At 36.3% G+C, this 22850-nt stretch overlaps 2 protein-coding genes across 6 annotated transcripts in view; one reads left to right on the top strand and one right to left on the bottom strand.

Annotated features, from left to right (window-relative positions):
• Positions 1-22850, bottom strand: part of DCC (DCC netrin 1 receptor) — a 1206401-nt gene that overhangs the window by 30992 nt on the left and 1152559 nt on the right. Inside the window, exons 26-27 of one of the 3 annotated variants that reach the window (XM_019014295.4) lie at positions 18084-18245; positions 5519-5731 (exon numbers count right to left, since the gene is read on the bottom strand). In XM_019014295.4, the coding sequence (XP_018869840.3) occupies positions 5519-5731; positions 18084-18245 (375 nt within the window). The remainder of the gene's footprint in view (positions 1-5518; positions 5732-18083; positions 18246-22850) is intronic. The other 2 variants (XM_019014296.4, XM_055367978.2) reach the window with 2 other exon arrangements.
• Positions 1-22850, top strand: part of LOC129528167 (uncharacterized) — a 262066-nt gene that overhangs the window by 237894 nt on the left and 1322 nt on the right. The window lies entirely within an intron of this gene.

Here is a 22850-nt window from a genome sequence, read left to right as displayed (position 1 = left end):
CATTTCTCCAAATTCTTTACATTTGGCTGTCACCTCAATTGTTGACCTTGGGCAAGCTGCCTAACGTTTTTAGGCCTCTGCTTTGTCACTTATAAATAGGGCATCAATTGCTTGGCTTACTCATAATGACTCTTCTAGAAATTATTTCTCTCTCCTCTGGGCAATTAACAGAGCTCTTTTCCTATTAATATTTATTTACTAAAACCTCAGAGGAAATACTAATTTATTAAACCACCAAGTAGGTAGGTTCCAGAGTCACAAACATTATTGATACTTAAAGCAAATTTGCCTTAATTACATTTTACCAATGGATAATTTAGGGTGACCAGACCAAATCGAATCAAATTTCACCTATTAAAAAAAATCTGTTAGGAGTGAGGACAGGAAAATTTCAAGGAGATGTCTACCAAAAAGCCACACTGATAGCTTTCACATGAGATGAAACTTATGTAATAAGATGTAGTGTAATTTTCCACTCTAGCATTGATTGGAAGTATTGGCTTCAAGAACACCAAATCAACACATCTCTTCTATTTAGCTGTGCCAATGATTTATTCTATCTTATTCTATCTGACTGGCCTTTAAAATGACCGTCTTGTGTCACCTTCTAAAGGATGTCTGATCTCCCATGACCTCTGCCTGTGGCTGATTTTAGCAGAATGGAACACTCGTGTGGTATTCTTGATGAATACCTGCAATGGCAGCCTACGAGTGGCTCAGGGAAAGCAATTGCATTAATGCATTATAGTAATTTATTGGCAGTTTTGTGTGATAGCAGATTTACTGAAATAAGGCCTGCCAAAAAGATCAGGTTACAGCAGGAATACATGATTTCCCAACCATCCATAAAATATAAATCAAACGCCTTTTCTGTCCACTGTCAGCCACATCCACCCACTCCTTGTCTTCAATCCTCAGACAAATTAAAGCACATGCCACAATTTGCACGGGGAAAATCAAACTCAATTTCGCAGTACAATGAAGTGAGTTTTGGACTTGTCATGTCCACTGACATATTGATCCCTTGAAGATGGAAAAGATCAGAATGCTCTGGAGTTTTGCTTTTATAAATATATGTGTGTAAAATGCAATGTGTAGATGAAGGAAAATATAGTGCTTATGGAGTTTTACAAAGTTGCAGGAGGTCCAGGGGGCTAATGTTATAAAAGAGTATTATGATATAAAGGTCACTATTTAAGAGATCACATTTTCTTTCCCTTTAGAATTTTTAGAATTACATCTCTAGAAGACAAATGGTCTCCTAACCCAGGTTCATTTAAAGTGCAGCTGATCATTCCACAGCTAAAAGGAATTTTAACTAGTAAAGAAGAAAAAAACCCACACACCCTATCTTAGCCCTTTGTAAAATTTATGTCAGATCTATAATGCAATAAGCCCAACACTCTATCAAACATTTTCTATTTAACCTGAAAGTGGACTAAGCCAAATCACTTACATGTCTACATTTGTGATTTGCAAAGTGTAGTGATTGCAGCCTCCATGAAATGTGTAAAGATCTCACGGTTATTCACGTCTATAGATAAAGCATTAAAAAATGGAAGGACTCTATTGTAAGGTGATGATGAAATTGTAAGAAACACCATAAATACCCTAGAGTCTTGTAAGTTACATTTTTAACTCAGCAGGTGGAAGAAAAAAAATTGAGGAAATGAATCTGTTTTCAGGTAAGCAGAATTTCAGTCGTTATGACAACAGAATGGCTTTCTAATTACTGCTTACTATAAAAATATTGCAAAATGCTCTGCCACCCCATGGAGACTATTACTGCATAATACGTTTTGCCCTAGACCCATGTAACACTGCTGCAAGCATAGCTCTGTGTGCCTTATTGGGAGGCAAACTAAGGCACAGACTGATGGTGTTGCCCATGAAAATCCACAGGGAGGGGAACAACACACACTGCACACACTGGGGCCTGTCGGTGGGTAGGGTGAAGGGAGGAAGAGCATCAGGAAAAATAGCTAATGCATGCAGGGCTTAATACCTAGGTGATGGGTTGATAGGTGCAGCAAACCACCATGGCACACGTTTAACTATGTAACAAACCTGCACGTCCTGCACATGTACCCCAGAACCTAAAATAAAATAAATTAAAAAAAAAAAGCAAATTCACACACAGGAATTTGAGTGGGGAAAGAGCTTCTTCCTTGATTCTAATCTCAAAGCTTTCAAAGTAGAAGTTTCTCATTTTTAAAAATTAGGCAATGCCTCACATTACCATATTCTAAAGTAATTACTTGCGGTAAGTAAAGATAAATTCATCACTAATTATGCAGTCCTTTCTTGTGAAATCCACAGTAAAATTATTTGAGGTATTTTTTTTAAAAGCTGACAAGAGAATGACTTTACTTCATCTATCAGTTTGACGAAAGTAATGATTTTCTTAGAATTAAAACTTGTTGAAAGCTCTAAGTATTTCATCTTTAAGTCTAAGAAGCATGTAGTTAATGTCACAGCGAATACATTTGTCAGTCTGCTAATTTTCTTTTTCTATCAGAATAAGTAAACATCAGCCCTTTTAAAAAGCATGCTATTTACCATGTGTCAGGAGCAATGCAGGAAGAACTTATTTGAAAATCATGAGGTAAGACATTATGAAATGAACAGGAATCATAGGAAGACAATAAGAGAGAAACACTAAAGGAAAAGGAATTTAATAATTCCAAAGGGATGGCGGGGCATGCCTCCAGTTGACAGTTGAGTGGGGGAGAGGAGTGGCATTTAAAGAGGAGCTATAAAAAACATAAAATCAAACAAAAACTCTAGCCGGAGATATCTGAAAATAGGAAAGAAGAGATGGCTTGAGAGAAATAGTTCAAATAAAAACAAAAGAAGGATCTTAAGGGTACCATGAAAATAAAAGAAAACGAGATTTTGCCTTGTTGCCATTAGATCAGAGAATGGTTCTTTGGCTCTTCAGACATGCTTATTATTTGATGAAATTAGTATAGAAACAGCACAACTGATTCTACTTCCCGTCTATGAAGGACATAATCCACTTATACTGCATTGTATCAGAGTTTGTTTTAGGCAGCTTTGGCATTAATGTAATTAGAAGAAAATAACTAGTAAAAAAATGCCAATTCTCTGCTCCATCTATCATCAAATCTTCTTTAAAAAAAATTGTATCTTTTTGTTATTGTAGCACATCAGAGCATAGGTTGACTTCCAAATCTTGTGTCCCAAACTAAACACCACTGGTGCAGTAAAATTTTTCATTTAAAGTAGCCATAGTAGCCTCCAGAATGTCATTTTCAGCTGTTTTATTCTTAAAGTTTTTACTTGCAAGCCGAGAGAACATTAACAGCATAAACTGCTGCAAGCGCACTTTACTTTTTGTTGCTATCAAATTGGTCCTCTTTACTATAGAATAGTTAAGGTTCTTACCTTTCCTCATTAAAATGCGAGTGAAGAAATCTGATGAGAAAATATATTCTTCAATTCAGAGTTATTTTAAGATGTTTCTTGATTTTTTTCTTCTAATGATTTAATTTAATGATTTAGTCGTTTTATTAGTCTTTTTCTTATTAAACAAGTTAGACATAAACTAAGAGGCACAAATGAGTTTCTAAAATTTGAGAACCCAGGAGAGCAGGGAAAAGATGCATTACTTACTTGCTATGTACACTTAAGCTACTTAAATTCTCTGTGTCTCAGTTTCCTTGTGCCTAAAATGGGGTTAAGACTAGTAGCTACCTTACAAAGTTGTTTAGAGGATCAAATGAGATGTAATAAGCCTGCAGAATCATGCCTGTCCTATAGGCATGTGCATTAAAGATTCATTAAAGGCTAGTTATTGTTAGCAGTTGCAATTAAGCTGTCAACTATCTTGAATACTAGTTTCCTTCAAGGTCTGTTTCCTTGGGTTGTGCTTGCAGTGGGGAAACAGATGCAGCCAGAAATCACAAGGAAGCATACTCTTGGCACCAGAATTTCAGTAAATGAATGCTCTTGCTTCAAGTTGTCTCTGCCTCAATTATCAAAGACTTCATAGTTTTGGGGCCATATAAAGTAGCAGCTCCTCCCCATAATGTATGTGTGGAGTGTGTATGCATGGGAGGGTGGAGAGAGGGGCTTGGGCAATACAGACCTTTTTAAGTCCCTATGTGGGCTTTGCTGGGGTGAGAAGGGCCATCTCTTGTAGAATGAAATCATGACCTGTGCTGAGCCTATGTGTCAAGGAAGACTGAATAGTGGAACGTGCGTCCCAACCAATGGAATCCTACATGCCTTCATGCTCCACTCCACCTCTCAGGGGCTGTGTAGCTGAGTATCCATATTGCACATCATGTGAACGTTGAGAACATCAGAGGTGATGTGTACAAATCAACTAATGTCATCCCAGCAACTAGATACATTCTTAATATAAAATAATTAATATTTATACTTCATAGACAATCATTTTTCTAGCTTTTACAGTCATTATGTGGCTTGTGTACTAATGCAACAAAATAAATTATTGTAGGTCTGAGTAACAGAAAAGTTAGTCAAATGTATGAGCATAATGTAGATTAGCCCAGTTCAGCTGCCTGTGCTCATCAAGGAGGCCATCTCAGATTACTGAAATTTACTATCTTATGCCTGATATACTGAGGATTTTAAGAATTATTCTAATATTCCAAATAATTTTAAGTACTAAAGAATTATTCTAATATTCCAAATAATTTTAAGTACTATTTATTTATCTCTACTTATCTATTGACATTCATTCTACCTGTTTCTTCTTTTCCTCCTCTCCTCCTCCTTCTGTCTCTGCCTCTCTCTGATACACTCTCTCTCCCCCCTCTCAACCCCTAACAAAAACAAAATGGAGCTCAATTTGGATACTAGGTGAAGTAATAAAATCAATACTGCATTGGGAATCTGGGACTCGTTTCCCATCCCTGCCATCTTATTTTCTTAGAAAGGACCATAGATATGTTACTTTCTATCAATCAATCTAAATGTTAGTTTCTTCATTTTTAAAATTAGTTGAGTTGTACTCAACACTGGTTCTGACATTCCTTTGTGGCCTAGTACTCTGAAATAAATAAGAACTCCTGAGAAATGACTATTGAAAGGCACAAATTAGAATTATGAGAGCCAATCCATTTCTCTAAAAAGTGGTTTTGCAGATTTTTATACCTTTACATCTAGTCTTGGAGTCTAGCTTTAACCCTTAGAACTCATGTGGCAGAATGAAGTTAGGGAATCAGGAATGTTTCCAGTATTCTCTAGCAAGCACACCTATAGCACATATTAAAAATGGTGGACTGGCTTCCAGGATTCATGGGCAACTTTCCAAAGGGATGAAAAGCACCTACAACCAATCAGTTGCTTGGGAGGTGGGTCATTAAGGGTTACACTACAAGCATCAGTAACAAAAATGAGCACACTGGGCATGTAATCAGCATTGAAAAGATATATGACATCTAGGCCTTCTCAAGCACCCTCATGCACTTAAATAGAGGCACCAATAATAATAAGAATTTTAAAGGTGAACAACCGAGTACTTTACCTGGCTGAGACAAAAGTGGTGTGTAAGGGACTTTCGGTTCTATTGCACTCATTGGTGGAGGTAGCAAAGGATTAGCAAAGCTGCGGAGTGGGTGAGTTGGTCGAACACAAGCTGTGGGGATGGTTCTGCTTGGTGCCTCCTCGCTGCTAGAATGCTCAGGCTGAGATGGGGGCAGCATAGGTGGTTGTTGGGTAGTTGGTCCTTCACTCACTGCTGCAGTGGAGACAAGAAAAGTCATTCATTATTCCTGGACAAAGTCTGTTTTCCTTAAGTCACTGGAACAGTCCCTGCATCCATTCAGAGAGATGTGATAGGATGTGGTCAGTCTCTTCTCCAAGTTATGAACGAATTGTCATTCGTCTACCTTCATATACTTACGGAACATGACAGCACTTCCCCTTTAAACAATAGAAATAGATCCAGCAGGACAGGAATTTATCTTTGAGAAAGAATAGTAAAATATATTGAGCACTGACTATATTGCTTGAACTGTCTGGGCCCTCTAATCATAAGTGATGAAGCGAGAAAAAAGAGTTATTTCTCCTTTCATAAGTAGCAATGTCAGTGAAATTCAATGTACCAAACCCTGTTACAGCTGCATTATTTTCTACCAGCCAATTTTTCTGTGATTTAAACATGCCATGTCAACTGTCAAACAAATCAGAGTTACGGGATGCTCAGAGGCATTGCTAATAAAATGATACAAATAACAACCACTATCATTATCTTCCATAACAAAATGGAGGCACATCTAGCTAAACAGTTATATGAGAGATGACTCTGCCAGAACAAGTTGCCTGAATGCGGAATTGCAATTTTTCCTCTTTGATAGTAAACCTTGTAATTTTCAGGCAGATTACTGTAGTTGAAGAGGTTCTGCACGGTTACTGTGAGTGCCTATGGGCATTTGAAAAGCTTTGTATATGGAAATACACCTTTTTTTTTTTTTTCCAGAGAACACAGTTAAGACAGAATAAAATATTTTCAAGGAAGTTTTCCTTGTTAATGACACAGTGATTGAACTTGAACTATTCATTCATATTCAAAGTTAACAGGTCCAGGTTAAACTGCAAGCGAAACGAGCTGCATAGTAGGTTTAAGTATTAATAAAATATTTTTTCTGATGACTTATTTCTTAATAAAGTTTTGTCAGATAAATCAAAACAAAATGCAGTGATATAAGATCATATCTTGCTTTTGAAAGAGAATTTTTAACCAGGAAATATTTCAAGATAATTAGTGAGATAATTTTGAGACAAGTCTCCCGGAGGCTCAAGGACGTCATCAAAGGGCAGAGGAAATAGAAAATCTGATAATTCTGAAGGGAATAGAGATTTAAGATACAAAAGATCAAGACATAGAATTAAAGTTATGCAGAAGTGAAATGTGTCTTCAGAGGGTATCTATACTCATTCTTCTATATTCAGAAGGGGTTAGAGTTCTTCTGGGTCATTGAGCAGCCTCCAGGCTTATCCCATTCAGAGATGAAGGTAGAAAGATACAAGGTTGGCTGAGCACAGGATGTAGCCATATAGCAATCAGAGCCAAAATACAGGCAGAGACTTGATAAAAGATTTCTTTGAACAAGGGAAATGAATCAAGGCAGCAAATGAGAGAATCCCAAGGAGTTTGAAGAGAAGTGCCTTATTTCCACAAGGAGTTTGAAGAGAAGTGCCTTATTTCCAGGCTAGGAAATCTTACCAAAGAAGAAGAAAAAGAGCAAATGAATGCACAGTATTAAGGATAAAGTGTAGGGCTGCAAGCAAACCATTAAGGCAAATCCTTGGTGATGTTGGCTTTCAGATGCGAGGCTTTAGGTAGGTGTTATACAAGGCACTAAATTTCTTTTAAGACTGTAAAGGGGAGAGAAACACTTGTGTGCTTGTATTCAAACAGTGTCATGTAATGAGATTTTTGTGAGTGTGGTTCTAGAGATAATGAAAACTACTCAGGTTTGACTTTTGACTCATTTAATCTAAAGGAGACTATGACCGATGGTCAATTTTTAGCCAAGACCCAACTTTGGGCATCTCTGTGGCACTGGCCTGAGAGAGATGACATCAAGTCCTCTCCTCACTCTTTGTTCCCATAAGAAAGTTTACCTTAATGTGGGCCTCCTTGATAGCAATTCCTTCCAACCACAGGTCTCAGAGGATGCTTGTGGAATGTTAGATTGCAGGCATTGCTTAGGAGGGAAAGGCAGGCTCTTTCACAAAGGATTCTCAAGATAATCGTTGGATTGGAGAAAATTATTCATCAGAAAGAGTTTGTAATTTCACAGAAGAAATTCTGGGGAAGTGAAAATGCTTTGGCTTCTGTGTTCCTCTGTGAATTGTGCGTCTCACAAATGATGTTCCTGTGGCTATTTCTCTAGGTTCCTCCTTTATCTCCAATGGGCTAGCTTTTTATTAAAGGGTCTATAAACGCCACATTAAAAATATTCATCCAGGGAACGAAATTTCACAATTTTCCTCAAAAATCTGCCTTAAATAATTCTCTGGCTATTGAAGATGGATTGCAATTAATGCACATTACATTTTAAACACTGGTTTAGCCATTAAAGGGACAATATGTTTATGATGTTTTATTTCCTTTTTTACTTCCTTCTTTCAATTTTTCCTTTTCTACTTTTTCTGCATTTTTGAAATAAAATCTTTTTCTGCATTTTTGAAATAAAATCTACATTATCCTTTCAACCACTTGATCAATTCAGCTACTGATACTTGTGTATGCTTCATGAGGTTCTTGTGCTGTGTTTTTCAGCTCCATCAGGTAATTTATGTTCTTCTCTAAACTGGTTATTCTAGATAGCAATTCATCTAACCTTTTCTCAAGGTTCTTAACTTCCTTGCATTGGGTTAGAACATGCTCCTTTAGCTTGGAGGAGTTTCTTATTACCCACCTTCTGAAGCCTACTTCTGTCAATTCATCAGACTGATTCTCTGTCCAGTTTTGTTCCCATGCTGGTGAGGAGTTGTGATCCTTTGGAGAAGAGGCATTCTGGTTTTTGGAATTTTCAGACATTTTGCAGTGGTTTCTCCCAATCTTCGTGGATTTATCTACCTTTGGTCTTTGATGTTGGTGACCTTCGGATGGAGTCTCTTCGTGGACATGCGTTTTGTTGATGTTGATACTATTCCTTTCTGTTTGTTAGTTTTCCTTCTAACAGTCAGGCCCCTCTGTGGCAGGTCTGCTGGAGTTTGTTGGATGTCCACTCCAGACCATGTTTGCCTGGGTATCACCAGTGGAGGCTGCAGGACAGCAAAGTTTGCTGCCTGTACCTTCCTCTGGAAGCTTCGTCCCAGACAGGCACCCACCAGCCAGAGCTTGCCTATATGAGGTGTCTGTCGGCTCCAACTGGGAGGTGTCTCCCAGTCAGGATACATGGGCTGGATGGAGACCCACTTGAGGAGGCAGTATGTCCCTTATGAGAGCTCAAACACTGTGCTGAGAAATCCGCTTCTCTCTTCAGAACTGTCAGGCAGGGACGTTTAAGTCTGCTGAAGCTGTGCCCATAGCCACCCCTTCCCCCAGGTGCTCTGTCCCAGGGAGATGGGGTTTTTACCTATTACCTATAAGTCCCTGACTGGGGCTGCTGCTTTTTTTTCAGAGATGCCCTGCCCAGAGACGAGGAATCTAGAGAGGCAGCTTGGGAAGAAAGGATAGCAGAGATTGAAATCAACTTAATGAAATAAAGTGAGAGGATTAGGGCAAAAAGAGTGAAAAGAAATGAACAAAGCCTCCAAAACATATGGGACTATATGAAAAGACCAAATCTACGTCTGATTGGTGTACCTGAAAGTGATGGGGAGAATGGAACCAAGTTGGAAGACACTCTTCAGGATATTATCCAGGAGAACTTCTCCAATCTAGCAAGACAGGCCAACATTCAAATTCAGGAAATACAGAGAACACCATAAAGATACTCCTCGAGAAGAGCTACCCCAAGGCACATAATCATCAAATTGTCAGATTCACCAAGGTTGAAATGAAGGAAAAAATGTTAAGGGCAGCCAGAGAGAAAGGTCGGGTTACCCAAAGGGAAGCCCATGAGACTAACAGCAGATCTCTCGGGAGAAACTCTATAAGCCAGAAAGAGTGGGGGCCAATATTCAACATTCTTTCTTTTTCTGAGATGGAGTCTTGCTCTGTTACCCAGGCTGGAATGCAGTGCGTGATCTTGGCTCACTGCAACCTTCGCCTCGCAGGTTCAAGCAATTCTCTGCCTCAGCCTCCTGAGTAGCTAGGATTACAGGTGCCCACCACCATGCTCAGCTAGTTTTTGTATTTTTAGTAGAAATGGGGTTTCACCATCTTGGTCAGGCTGGTCTTGAAATCCTGACCTCACGTGATCCACCAGCCTTGGCCTCCCAAAGTGCTGGGATTACAGGCATGAGTCACTGCACCTGGCCTCTTAAAGAATTTTCAACCCAGAATTTCATATCCAGCCAAACTAAGCTTTGTAAGTGAAAGAGAAATAAAATCCTTTACAGACAAACAAATGCTGAGAGATTTTTGTCACCACCAGGCCTGCCTTACAAGAGCTCCTGAAGGAGGCACTAAACATGGAAAGGAACAACCGGTACTAGCCACTGCAAAAACATACCAAATTGTAAAGACCATTGACATGATGAAGAAACTGCATTAATTAACAGGCAAAATAACCAGCTAGCATCATAATGACAGGATTAAATACACACATAACAATATTAACCTTAAGTGCAAACAGGCTAAATTCTCCAATTAGAGTGGCAAATTGGATAAAGAATCAATTAGAGTGGCAAATTGGATAAAGAATCAAGACCCATCAGTGTGCGGTATTCAGGAGACCCATCTCACGTGCAGGCACACATAGGCTCAAAATGAAGGGATGGAGGAAGATTTACCAAGCAAATGGAAAGCAAAAAAAAGCAGAGGTTGCAATCCTAGTCTCTGATAAAACAGACTTTAAGCCAACAAAGATCAATAAAACAGACTTTAAGCCAACAAAGATCAAAAGAGACAAAGAAGGCCATTACATAATGGTAAAGGGATCAATGCAACAAGAAGAGCTAAGTATCCTAAATGTATATGCACCCAATGCAGGAGCACCCAGATTCATAAAGCAAGTTCTTATAGACCTACAAAGAGATTTAGACTCCCACACAATAATAGTGGGTGACTTTAACAGCCCACTGTCAACATTAGATCAATGACCCACTGTCAACATTAGATCAATGAGATAGAAAATTAACAAGGATATCCAGTACTTGAACTCAGCTCTGGACCAAGCAGACCTAACAGACACCCACACAACCCTCCAGCCCACATCAACAGAATATACATTCTTTGTAGCACCACATCACAGTTATTCTAAAATTGACCATATAATTGGAGGTAAAACACTCTTCAGCAAATGGAAAAGAATGGAAATAATAACAAACAGTCTCTCAGACCACAGTGCAATCAAATTAGAACTCAAGATTATGAAACTCACTCAAAACCACACAACTACATGGAAACTGAACAACCTGCTCCTGAATGACTACTGGGTAAATAACAAAATTAAGGCAGAAATAAAGATGTTCTTTGAAACCAATGAGAACAAAGACACAACATACCAGAATCTCTGGGACACATTTCAAGCAGTGTGTACAGGGAAATTTATAGTACTAAATGCACACAACAGAAAGCAGAAAAGATCTGAAATCCACACCATAACATCACAATTAAAAGAACTAGAGAAGCAAGAGCAAACAAATTCAAAAGCTAGCAGAAGACAAGAAATAACTAAGATCAGAGCAGAACTGAAGGAGATAGAGACAGGAAAAACCCTCAAAAAATCAATGAATCAAGGTGCTGGTTTTTTGAAAAGATCAACAAAATAGACTGCTAGCCAGACTACTAAAGAAGAAAAGAGAGAAGAATCAAATAGGCACAATCAACAATGATAAAGGGGATATCACCACCGATCCCACAAAAATCAAACTACCATCAGAGAATACTATAAACACCTCTGTGCAAATAAACTAGAAAGTCTAGAGAAATGGATAAATTCCTGGACACATACATGGAACGTATCTCAAAATAATAAGAGCTATTTACAACAAACCCACAGCCAATATCATACTGAATGGGCAAAAACTGGAAGCATTCCCTTTGAAAACTGGCACAAGACAAGGATGCCCTGTCTCTCACTACTCCTATTCAACATATGTTGGAAGTTCTGGCCAGGGCAATCAGGCAGGAGGAAGAAATAAAGGGTATTCAATTAGGAAGAGAGGAAGTCAAATTGTCTCTGTTTGCAGAAGACATGATTGTATATTTAGAAAACCCCATCATCTCAGCCCCAAATCTCCTTAAGCTGATAATTAAGCTGATAAGCAACTTCAGCAAAGTCTCAGGATACAAAATCAGTGTGCAAAAATCACAAGCATTCCTATACACCAATAACAGACAAACAGAGAACCAAATCATGAGTGAACTCCCATTCACAATTGCTTCAAAGAGAATAAAATACCTAGGAATCCAACTTACAAGGAATGTGAAGGACATCTTCAAAGAGAGCTACAAACCACTGCTCAAGGAAATAAGAGAGGACACAAACAGATGGAAAAACATTCCATGCTCATAGATAGGAAGAATCAGTACCATGAAAATGACCACATTGCCCAAAAGATTCAATGCTACCCCATCAGGCTACCACTGATTTTCTTCACAGAATTGGAAAAAACTACTTTAAATTTCATATGGAATGAGAAAAGAGCTCATATGGCCAAGAGAATCATAGCCAAGAGAATCTTAAGCAAAAAAGAACAAAGCTGGAGGCATCATGCTACCTGACTTCAAAATATACTACAAGGCTACAGTAACCAAAACAGCATGGTACTGGTACCAAAACAGATATACAGACCAACAGAACAGAACAGATGCCTCAGAAATAATACCACACATCTACAACCATCTGATCTTTGACAAACCTGACAAAAACAGGCAATGGGGAAAGGATTCCCTATTTAATAAATGGTGTTGGGAAAACTGGCTAGCCATATGCAGAAGGCTGAAACTGGATCCCTTCTTTACACCTTTTACAAAAATTAACTCAAGATGGATTAAAGACTTAAACATAAGACCTAAAACCATAAAAACCCTAGAAGAAAACCTAGGCAATACCATTCAGGACATAAGCATGGGAAAAGACTTCATGACTAAAACACCAAAAGCAATGACAACAAAAGCCAAAACTGACAAAAGGGATCTAATTAAATATCTTCTGCACAACAAAAAAGCTATCATCAGAGTGAATAGGCAACCTACAGAATGGGAGAAAATTTTTGCAATCTATCCATCTGACAAAAGACTAATATTTATTTAGAAGCTACAAAGCACTTAAACAAATTTACAATAAAAAAAATCCCATCAAAAAGTGGGCAAAGGATATGAACAGACACTTCTCAAAAGAAGACATTTATGCAGCCAACAAACATATGAAAAAATGCTCATCATCACTGGTCATTACAGAAATGCAAATCAAAACCACAATGAGATACCATCTCAGGCCAGTTAGAATAGCTATCATTAAAAAGTCAGGAAACAACAGATGCTGGAGAGGATGTGGAGACATAGGAAGGCTTTTACACTGTTGGTTGGAGTGTAAATTAGCTCAACCATTGTGGAAGACAGTGTGGCAATTCCTCAAGAATCTAGAACTAGAAATACCATTTGGCCCAGAATCATGCCCAAAGGATTATAAATCATTCTACTATAAAGAAACATGCACGTGTATATTTATTGTGGCACTCTTCACAATAGCAAAGACTTGGAAGCAATCCAAATGCCCATCAATGATGGACTGGATAAAGAAAATGTGGCACATATACACCATGGAATACAATGCAGCCATAAAAAAGGATGAGTTTATATCCTTTGTAGGGAGGAAACCATCATTCTCAGCAAACTAACACAAGAACAGAAAACCAAACACCACATGTTCTCACTCATAAGTGCGAGATGAACAATGAGGACACATGTATACCAAGGCCTCTCGGGGATTGGAGGGTAGGGGAGGGATAGCATTAGGAGAAATACCTAATGTAGATGATGGGTTGGTGGGTGCAGCAAACCACCATGGCACGTGTATATCTATGTAACAAACCTGTACATTCTGCACATGTACCCCAGAAATTAAAGTATAATAAAGAAATCTACATTATTGTGATTGTAAGTTTAATAGAATGTACATGCATTTGTTAGTCTTTTGAAATTCGGTCTCTTATTTTGAAAACTTTCATATTTCACATGAATTCTGATTACGCCACAATTTTCTTTTTTCCTAATACTACTCTTTAATGCCATTGCTCCTCATCAGCATCTCCAAAAACAAAAATTGTCTGCATGCCCAGTCTTCTATCCCCAAGTTTTCAGCTGGCCCCCGTGATCCTGGCTGCAAACATCATGATATGGCTCTTGACTTTGACAGAAGTAAAAATGGCTTTACATAGGTAGGTCCCCTCTTTAGCAAAATCCATCCTTAGTACCACATAGGGAGAATAGGAAAGTGCCTAATGTACTAGACAGGAGTGAGAGGGCCCTTCCTCAAGACGGAATATATCACCAATCCCTAAGGGACAATTTCTGTTGTGTTCAAAATGAATATAGTGAACAGGTATAGGATTTCCATCTATAATTCATAATTCCTATATTTTAAGTGGAGCAAAATAAATGCTTTTTGGAACTGGCTGACACTTAAGGCAGCAAAAACCCTTTAACAAATACAATAGCAACTGGTCCACCAGTGAAATACTCTCATTTCAGATGAGCACTTTTGTCCAGTTCAGGCACTGGCTTCAGGACACCTATGTGAAACAAAACAAATTGGCTTAGTGGCATGACATTTAGCTCTGCCAAGATCTCTGAAAGCAAAGAAACCTGCTTTTGTCCATGACGTGCCCCTGCTCTGCAATTCAGAGTATCGAGTGAGAATCAAATACATGCTAGCAAGGCACTTGTTGTTACATGATGAAATAGTCAGAATTCATTATACAAATAGCATACCATTACACAGCAGAGTCAAATCTCAAGGTACTTTATAATAATTAATGTCAATACATATAAATAATTGCTACAGAATAACTGGGAAAATATTATAAAAATGGAAATGAGGAATTTTCTTCTATATAAAAACTACAATATGTGATAGAAATATAGCAAGCCAATAACTCTAAGCAAAGACTGAGTCATGAACACTTCTAGAAACCCAATTCACTCATTAACCTCAGAAGAACGACGTGACACAATATTTTTACATAACCCCAGTTTCTTACAGCCTGTATTTTTTAAAAATACCCTAGAGATTACTCTATGAACTCCATTGCACTCCTCATTTTATCTAGGTCAAGTTTCATTTATTAGTTGATTTCCCATTTGAGGGAGAGCAGAGGCAGAAAAATAGCATGAATAAAGCTGACCAGCCTTCCCACTAGTTAAGACAATGTCAGAACTAAAAGGAAGAGTGGAAATCACTTAAACTGCTCCTCTACCACCTACTTGTTTCAAAGACAAGAAAGTGGGGGCACCAATTTTGTACTGATTTGTAGAAATGAGGCCCCAAGACTACCTATTGGTTGAAGTTTTCAAATACAATGCAGCTAAACTGTTCCCTAGGGATAACTCATTTGCTTATTGAGGCTAAGAGCAGTACTGCAGTTACTTATTAAGAAGAAGAAATATTTGTCCATTACAACTATATAAATATAAATATTATTTACTGATAGGTCAGCGAATACATGTAATGCAAATGTATGTACCATATCTTTTCTTTCCTTATGGTTGGAGAGAAATTCAGCTTTATTTGTGCCTTCAGAAGGCAGCAGACCTTTGGAATAGGACTTTAGTGATTCATTTCTTATAAAACTCACTCAAAGGTCTTTCAGATAACTTTGGAGGAAAAAGAGTTTCCACCTTGGCAAAGTCAACTTTTTCTTTTAATACGTGTGCCTTTCTCTGTTTCCCAAGGCGACTAATAAGATATATCCACCCAGATTCATGAAATGTTTTCTGCTTGAGAGAGAACAGGAATGTTTAGTGTTCTCTAAGGCATTTAGAAACCAATACGGAATGACGGGAAATGGGAAGTTAGTTGATTGTTTCTGACAGTGATTTAGAGAATATTTAGTTTCCTAGAAAGGAGGGTGAGTGTTATTTATTTTAAACAGTCACTTGGAACACATATTAGATCTTAGTTGCTTTGCATTGTGCATAGCTTTGCTCAAAAAATTCTTGATGAATGACTGAAGATGTATTTTAAAAGTCTGTAAAATCTTGGGCAGGAGTAGAACATCCATTGCCTTTTGATTTTAGATAAAGTTAAAAAATCACTAAGCATTTTGTCGTATAACTAACTACTTTTATTTAATAATCCTTACTTTAAAAAATAAAAACATCTTCTAGAGAATAAATATTTTAATCAATTAATTTCTTTTTTTTTTTTTCTGCCTCAGCCTCATGAGTAGCTGGGACTATAGGCGCATGCCACCATGCCCAGCAATTTTTTTTGTATTTTTAGTAGAGATGGGGTTTCACCATGTTGGCCAGGATGGTCTCAATGTCTTGACCTCGTGATCTGCCTGCCTCAGCCTCCCAAAATGCTGGGAATACAGGCATGAGCCACCTCGCCTGGCCCAATCAATTAATTTCTAATAGATTTTATTTTTAGAGGCATTTGAGGTTCACAAGAAAATTGAGCAGAAGGTACAGAGATTTCTCACAAGCCTCCTATCCCACATACACACAACCTACTCACTCTCAAAATCACAAGTCACACATGAGACTTTTAACCACAGATAAAAACAAATTTTATACTAGTCAATTCCCTTTATTCATTTTCGTTGAGCTTCAACTTTTGGAATCATTTTCCCCATGATTCAATAAGAGAGAGTTTCACACGCTGCACCAATTTAAGAGGAAAGAGGAAAACGGAAAGAGTAAATTGATGTTGGATCTCAATGAATAAATTTTCAAAAGAAAACTATGCCTTTAAAAAAAGGGACAAGAAATGAGTAACACAACACGAATAAAAATAGTGAATTACTAATTTTAAAAGTCCTGAATTTTGGCTTGTACCAGTCATGATGGAGAAACCTGATAAAGGTCATTCTACACATTCCTTTTTTTAATTTGAAATAGAGTCTAGCTCCATCACCCAGGCTGGATTGCAGTGTCACACTCTCAGCTCAATGCAATCTCCACCTCCCAGGCTTAAAAGATTCTCATGCCTCAGCCTCCCAAGTAGCTGGGACTATAGGCATGCGCCACCACACCCAACTAATTTAGAAGAGACAGGGTTTCACCATATTGGCCAGGCTTGTCTCCAAATCCTGACCTCAAGTGATCTGCCCACCTGAGCCTCTGAAAGTCTACACATTCTTTTCATGTTTCCCTTTAAAGTCAGAGAATATACAAGAAATCAAAAGAATGTAGGAGACAACAAACCAATAGAATACTAAACTAACATTAAAACTTGTCTTTTTTTTTGTTGCAGAGAGCTTCATTTTAGAAGTGAAGAAGGCACTTGTGGGCTCTCAATTCTTTGATTGGAATTCCATTTCCAGTTGTCTTGGGATTTGAAAATTTTGGTTATTAGACTTTCTACATCTTTCCTATTTAATTCCCTTCAATGAAGTTTGGGCAACTATTTTTCCTCGAGTTTTTGCACACAACTCTATTCTGTAGATATTATGTGCAGTGAGAAAAGAGAAAATAAATCTAATTCTCCCTTGGCAGATCTTTGATGCCTTTTAATTCTAACCTTGCTGTATCTAGATGATTTATGATTTCTTAGAGCTGTCCCTGTTTGGTTAGAAAAATATACCTTACCTCAAAAATATATTTTATTGTTGTTACTATCATATCTATTACAAAACATCCTATCTCACATGAGCTGCTGAGTCACCTGTTCTAAGAGATGAAAACCATAAAATAGATTTTAAAACACTGTGCTCAAAAAAAAAAAAACAGTCAAATGGCACAGCAAAAATCACCAGGGTGTATATAATAGCTTGAGAGTCTCTTTTCATTCCTACCTTCCTTCAAAGAAATGAAATAATACCCTGGAAATCCTTTTTTTCTGATAATTAATTTTTAAAGCTGAAAAAGTATCACTTACCTGATTAAAGAAATCTAAAGCATTCATCCAAGTTATTGGTTCATCAGCAATCAGTGAGACATAACCAACAGATACGAAATATGTTGGAAGATATCACTTGATTATTAATTTCCTATTTAATAGGACATATTAATTTCAAGTACCCATCACATCATTGTTTGATGGAACCACTTGACATTTGTTTCCCCACCACTTCCCCTTGTATTGTCAGTGGAGTGTGCTGTGGAAAGCTGCCTAGGGAATCAGTACAAATGCACATGAGCTAGGATCCAAAGCACTGTGTTGGAAAGGAACATTCTAGTACCACAGTCATAGGGAAATCAACTTTTCTAAGGGATAAGAAGGTCAGAATGCAACATATTTTACAAGACGCCTTTGCTATTATTCATTTGTGCTTATTAAAAAGAGAGGAAAATGCATTACACTGACTTCTTCCTGCTCCGAAACCTCGGTCCACTGAGAGTGTTGGGAATGGCACAGGCCGGAGAGTGAACTGCGGGTGGGGATATCCACAGGTGGGAGACGGGAGGATTCCTGGGTACTGGGCACTTTCTAGCGTTGGCACCGGGATGGCGCTCACGACAGCTGCAAAAGAAAAAGGTTAATGGGTTTTTTGAACCTTATGTATTCACTCAACAAGCAAAAAAGAAAACGGTGGAATTTTCAGATCCTCAAATCTATACACACTCTTCATAGTATCAACTAGGTTCCCTTACTTACCTCTCTCCACCAATCCCACTTTTTACTTTAGAAAAGACAGCTCACCCCTCAAGCATCATACTACGAAATATTACCCTGCAGTTTAAAACATTCCAGGGCTCCAAACAAAGAAACAGTTAATCAAGTTACCATAAATCCACCTTAACATTTTATGTTGGTCATGTTGTTTGTTTGTCTTGGTCTTAGTCTTTCTTTTAAGGTTGAACTATGGCATTAGAAAGGTTAGGTTGTTCACAAATCAAATATATTGTGTAGAGTGGGTTGAAAAAATGTTGGGAATTTTCCATTAATTCTGTAAAAGAATGTATTGCTCTTGAGGGACGGTCGAGAGAGAGAGAAGCAAAGTGTTTTCTCAATAGTCATACTTAGGATTTATCTTTAAATAGAAAATATCTTCAAATACCCAAATCAGTGCAGGTGAGTGACATATTAAGTGTAACTGAATGTTTTTCAGGAATATCAACTTTTTTTAGTTACAGGGGCTGAAACCCACAGATAAAAAACATACACAATATATTCTAGGTTTAGCTAGTATTGTTCAATTTCATTATTCAATAGCTATTCAATTATAATATATATTAAATATTCCAATTGTAGTCAATCTTTATCCTATATTATCTTATAAAATGTTTAGCATTCCCTATCTTTTATTATGCCAAAGCAAAAGTTAAGTCAGCTACCTGAATGATCAGTTTTAGCAGTATATTCCTGTCTATGAAATTAATAATTTACTTTTATTTATTTAGATGGTAATGCCAATAACTGGAGTTCAACATACACATACATGCATGCACATTTACCAAATGAAAATCTTTCCTTTTGTCATATTCCTCATTTTATAACATTATAATTGTAGATACAAATTACACTGCATATTGTAACTCAATGAGAAGCAACATATAGATTTCTTTTAAATTCTAACTGAAAATTCAGATTACATATATAAAAGATAAAAGATTTTAAAAGGGCTGCTTCTAGTAAACTAGCTATTGAAATTATATACCAGAATTTATTTTTCAGTATATTTATAATGTTTCTTAAAATGCATTTGAACATGTTTACTTAAACTGAAAAATGAAGTCAGACTGTTTCAGATAAAGCATTTTGATGGACTGGTTTGAAAATGAAGAGTGACTCTGCTAATCAGATTAAATGATTAGTATTTCCTATAAATTGAATAAAAATATAAATCATTTAAAGATAAATCATTTCAACAAAAATTGCTTTAGTGAAGATCTAAGTGATATTTCAATTTTCCTAATCTTGTCTTTATTTTTCAGTAAAAAATTGTTGGGTTTTATTGGGTTTTTGTTCTATCACAAATTCTTGCTTTGGAGTGTAGAGTGATGACATTAATAGAATTTTTTTAAAAAATACATGTTATTGTGTATATTAGAGGTTTATGACATATTTTGAGACACATATAGATACATGTAGATAGTAGGTTGGTTACCACAGTGAAGTAGATTAACATATCTATCGGCTCACAGTTACTTTTTGTGACAAAGTAACATAGTAGCTAAAATCTACTTATTTAACAAAAATCCCTAATACAATACAATTGTATTAACTTTAGTTCTCATGCTGTAGGTTAGGTCTCTAGACTTGTTCGTCTCACATGTCTGCTATTTTGCATTCTTTGGCCTACATCTCCCCATTTCCTCTCCCCCTCCCACCTGTGGGAACCACTGTTTCATTCTCTATCTCTGTGTATTTGAGCTTATATATGTATTATTTCACACATATATTTCACATATAAATGGGATTGTTGAAAGGTTCATACTACCCAAAGCAATATGCAGATTTAACACAATCCCCATCAAAATTCTAATGGCATTCTTCACAGAGATAGAAAAAAATCTTAAAATTTCTATGAAACCATAACAAATATTGAATAACCAAAGCAATACTGAGAAAGAAAAACAAAGTTGGATGCACTGCACTTCCTGATTAGAAATTATGTTAAAAAGGTATAGTCTCTTCCATAAATGGTGCTGGGGGAATGATTTTCACATTGAAAATAATGAAATTGGACCCTTATCTCACACCATATAGAAAAATTAACACAAAATGGATAAAATACCTACATGTAAGACCCAGAAGTTAATTCCTAGGAGAGAGCATAGGGGAAAAGCTCCTTGATTTTGGTCTTGTTTATGATCTTTTTAGGTTTCACACCAAAAGCTTGGCTTCAAAAACAAAAATAAATAAATGAAACTGCACCAGACTAAAAAGCTTCTGCACAGCAAAGGAAATAATCACCAAAAGAAAAGGCAACCTAATCTTGTCTTTATATATTGTTACAAAAAGTGCCTCTCGGTGAAAGCAATTTTCAAGTTTATTTTAAAATTGCTGATAAATTTTGGTACAGCTTTTTATTGTGAACCTCCTAGAAAACAAGAAAGTAAATAACTTGAATGAGTAACAAATACTTCTGCAAGTGAGGTGGTTTCTAACATTTTCATTTGGAGCATAATTGAAGGAAAATCTCAGGTAGCTGTTAGTTGAAAAATTATCAAAAATAACAGAATAAGAAGTCACAATGTGATTTTGGCATGTAATTTGGGAGAAGTTCAAATTGTTCAGTGATTGCTATAAAGATCTCATTATTATAGTACTCATTCATATATACACACACACACACTATATATATATATATATATGCAAACATATGCAAAGGTTTCACAGTGTTTAGATCAATAAAAAGCACACTGGAATAGAATAAATGCAATAAGCAACATTCATACATGGATGTATGCAATTAATGTACAAAAAGCCCCATTCATGTCATTAAGTGATAACACTCCAATAAAATTTTACTCTCTATGCCGTTGTGGAGAAACACTAATTGTAATGTTAACAAGATCCATAGGAAAGAAAATTAACAAAGAGTCATAGTCACTGGAAATACAAACATAAAATTTTGGTTTATATAAATTTTATGCTGCAAAAAAGTAAGATATATAATCAACAAAAGACCCACAAACATAAAAATAGATCATGTTTGTATGTTTGTTAATCTGTGGGGAAAATAAATTGTAGATTCCAGTTCAAGGAGAAAAATGAGTGGTGTTAACTTCTATCTGTTAAGGCACTTCCTCACATATTTTTTAAGGGGATGATGTTGATATCAAACTACTATGGTATTTTTGTGCTTTTAGATTGGTTTAAAAGCGTGTTACATCAGAAAAATTCCATCTTTCACAGGTATTTAATGTGTAACAAAATATTTTAAGTGTCAAATTTTAAATATATGAGGGGATACATAGTTTTTCTAAATTATTTTACAGAAGACATGAATGAACATTTGAGAGTAACTAGTACAAAGCACAATGCCTCAATAAAGATATTTTATAAAAAGCACATTATGGATATATCAACACATAAACAGACTCCAGAAAAAGGGAAATTTTAAAAATGACAAGGAAACTTTTAAAAAGAATCAGAGATTCAAACCAGATACCAGCCAAAATGTTATAAATTCCTTAAAGAAATAAGTTATAATTTTGTTGTCTTTGTGTCTTTTCTAGGACAGAGCTAGAGATACTTCATATTTTTCAAGTGAGTTTAATATGAAGGATTTTCTAGGAGTATTATTTAGAAATCTGTCATTTTAACACACTGGAGACTTTTAGAGTGGCTTGATATATGATTTAGTCTCCTGGGGTATATAGTTAATATAATAATAATGATAACAATAATAATGTAGTTGAACACATTTGTAAATATAAGCCATACAAGAGCATAAAGTCTATTTTTGAACAACTCAAATTCCCAGACTCTGAGGCAGTCAACTGAATTATTTCACCTGTCTTACTGATCAAATGGATCACTGCAGTCATTAAAGTGGATTGCTAGATTGCAAAACATTCCCGGTATTGATAATTTTTACTCATAAATGTGACAATGTTAGTCTCCTTTAAATATAGAAAATACTCATTCCACAAACTGTGCATACTATATTTTATTATCAAAATGAGTATATTATAATACAAGCAATAATATTATTAACAAATGTTTCACAATACGTTTAGAAAAAGAGTTTCATACGTATCTTCTGATTTGGAGCCAAACAAATTTGGAGAGAGAAACATAAAACAATTTTGCAAGCCATATAATCTTTTAGTTAGAGTGCTGAGAGCACTCTAGAGACTGAACTTACATTGCAGTTCCAGGTCTTTCATTACTGAAGAAAGAAATTTTACTTTCTAATAGTTTTGTATTTTTGCTGCTGACCTGATTACAAAGGGTTTACAAATAATAAAACTTCTTTCAAAAATAATAAATCTGTTGTATGTTTCTGCATCTCAAAAGTGTTCATTATTTTGTGACATCAAATAGAATAGCCAGTATCCCAAAGCTTCGATCTTGAAGTATTTTATTCTATGATTGATTTCTGAAAAGGCAAAGAAGTCTACATTTACTTATAACAAAAAATAATCATTCTTAAAGTAAGTTGGATAAAACATA

The sequence above is a fragment of the Gorilla gorilla genome, chromosome 17 (genome assembly GCF_029281585.2).
Source record: "Gorilla gorilla gorilla isolate KB3781 chromosome 17, NHGRI_mGorGor1-v2.1_pri, whole genome shotgun sequence".
Taxonomy (NCBI): Eukaryota; Metazoa; Chordata; class Mammalia; order Primates; family Hominidae; genus Gorilla; species Gorilla gorilla.
This window is presented reverse-complemented; position numbering and strand designations above follow the sequence as displayed.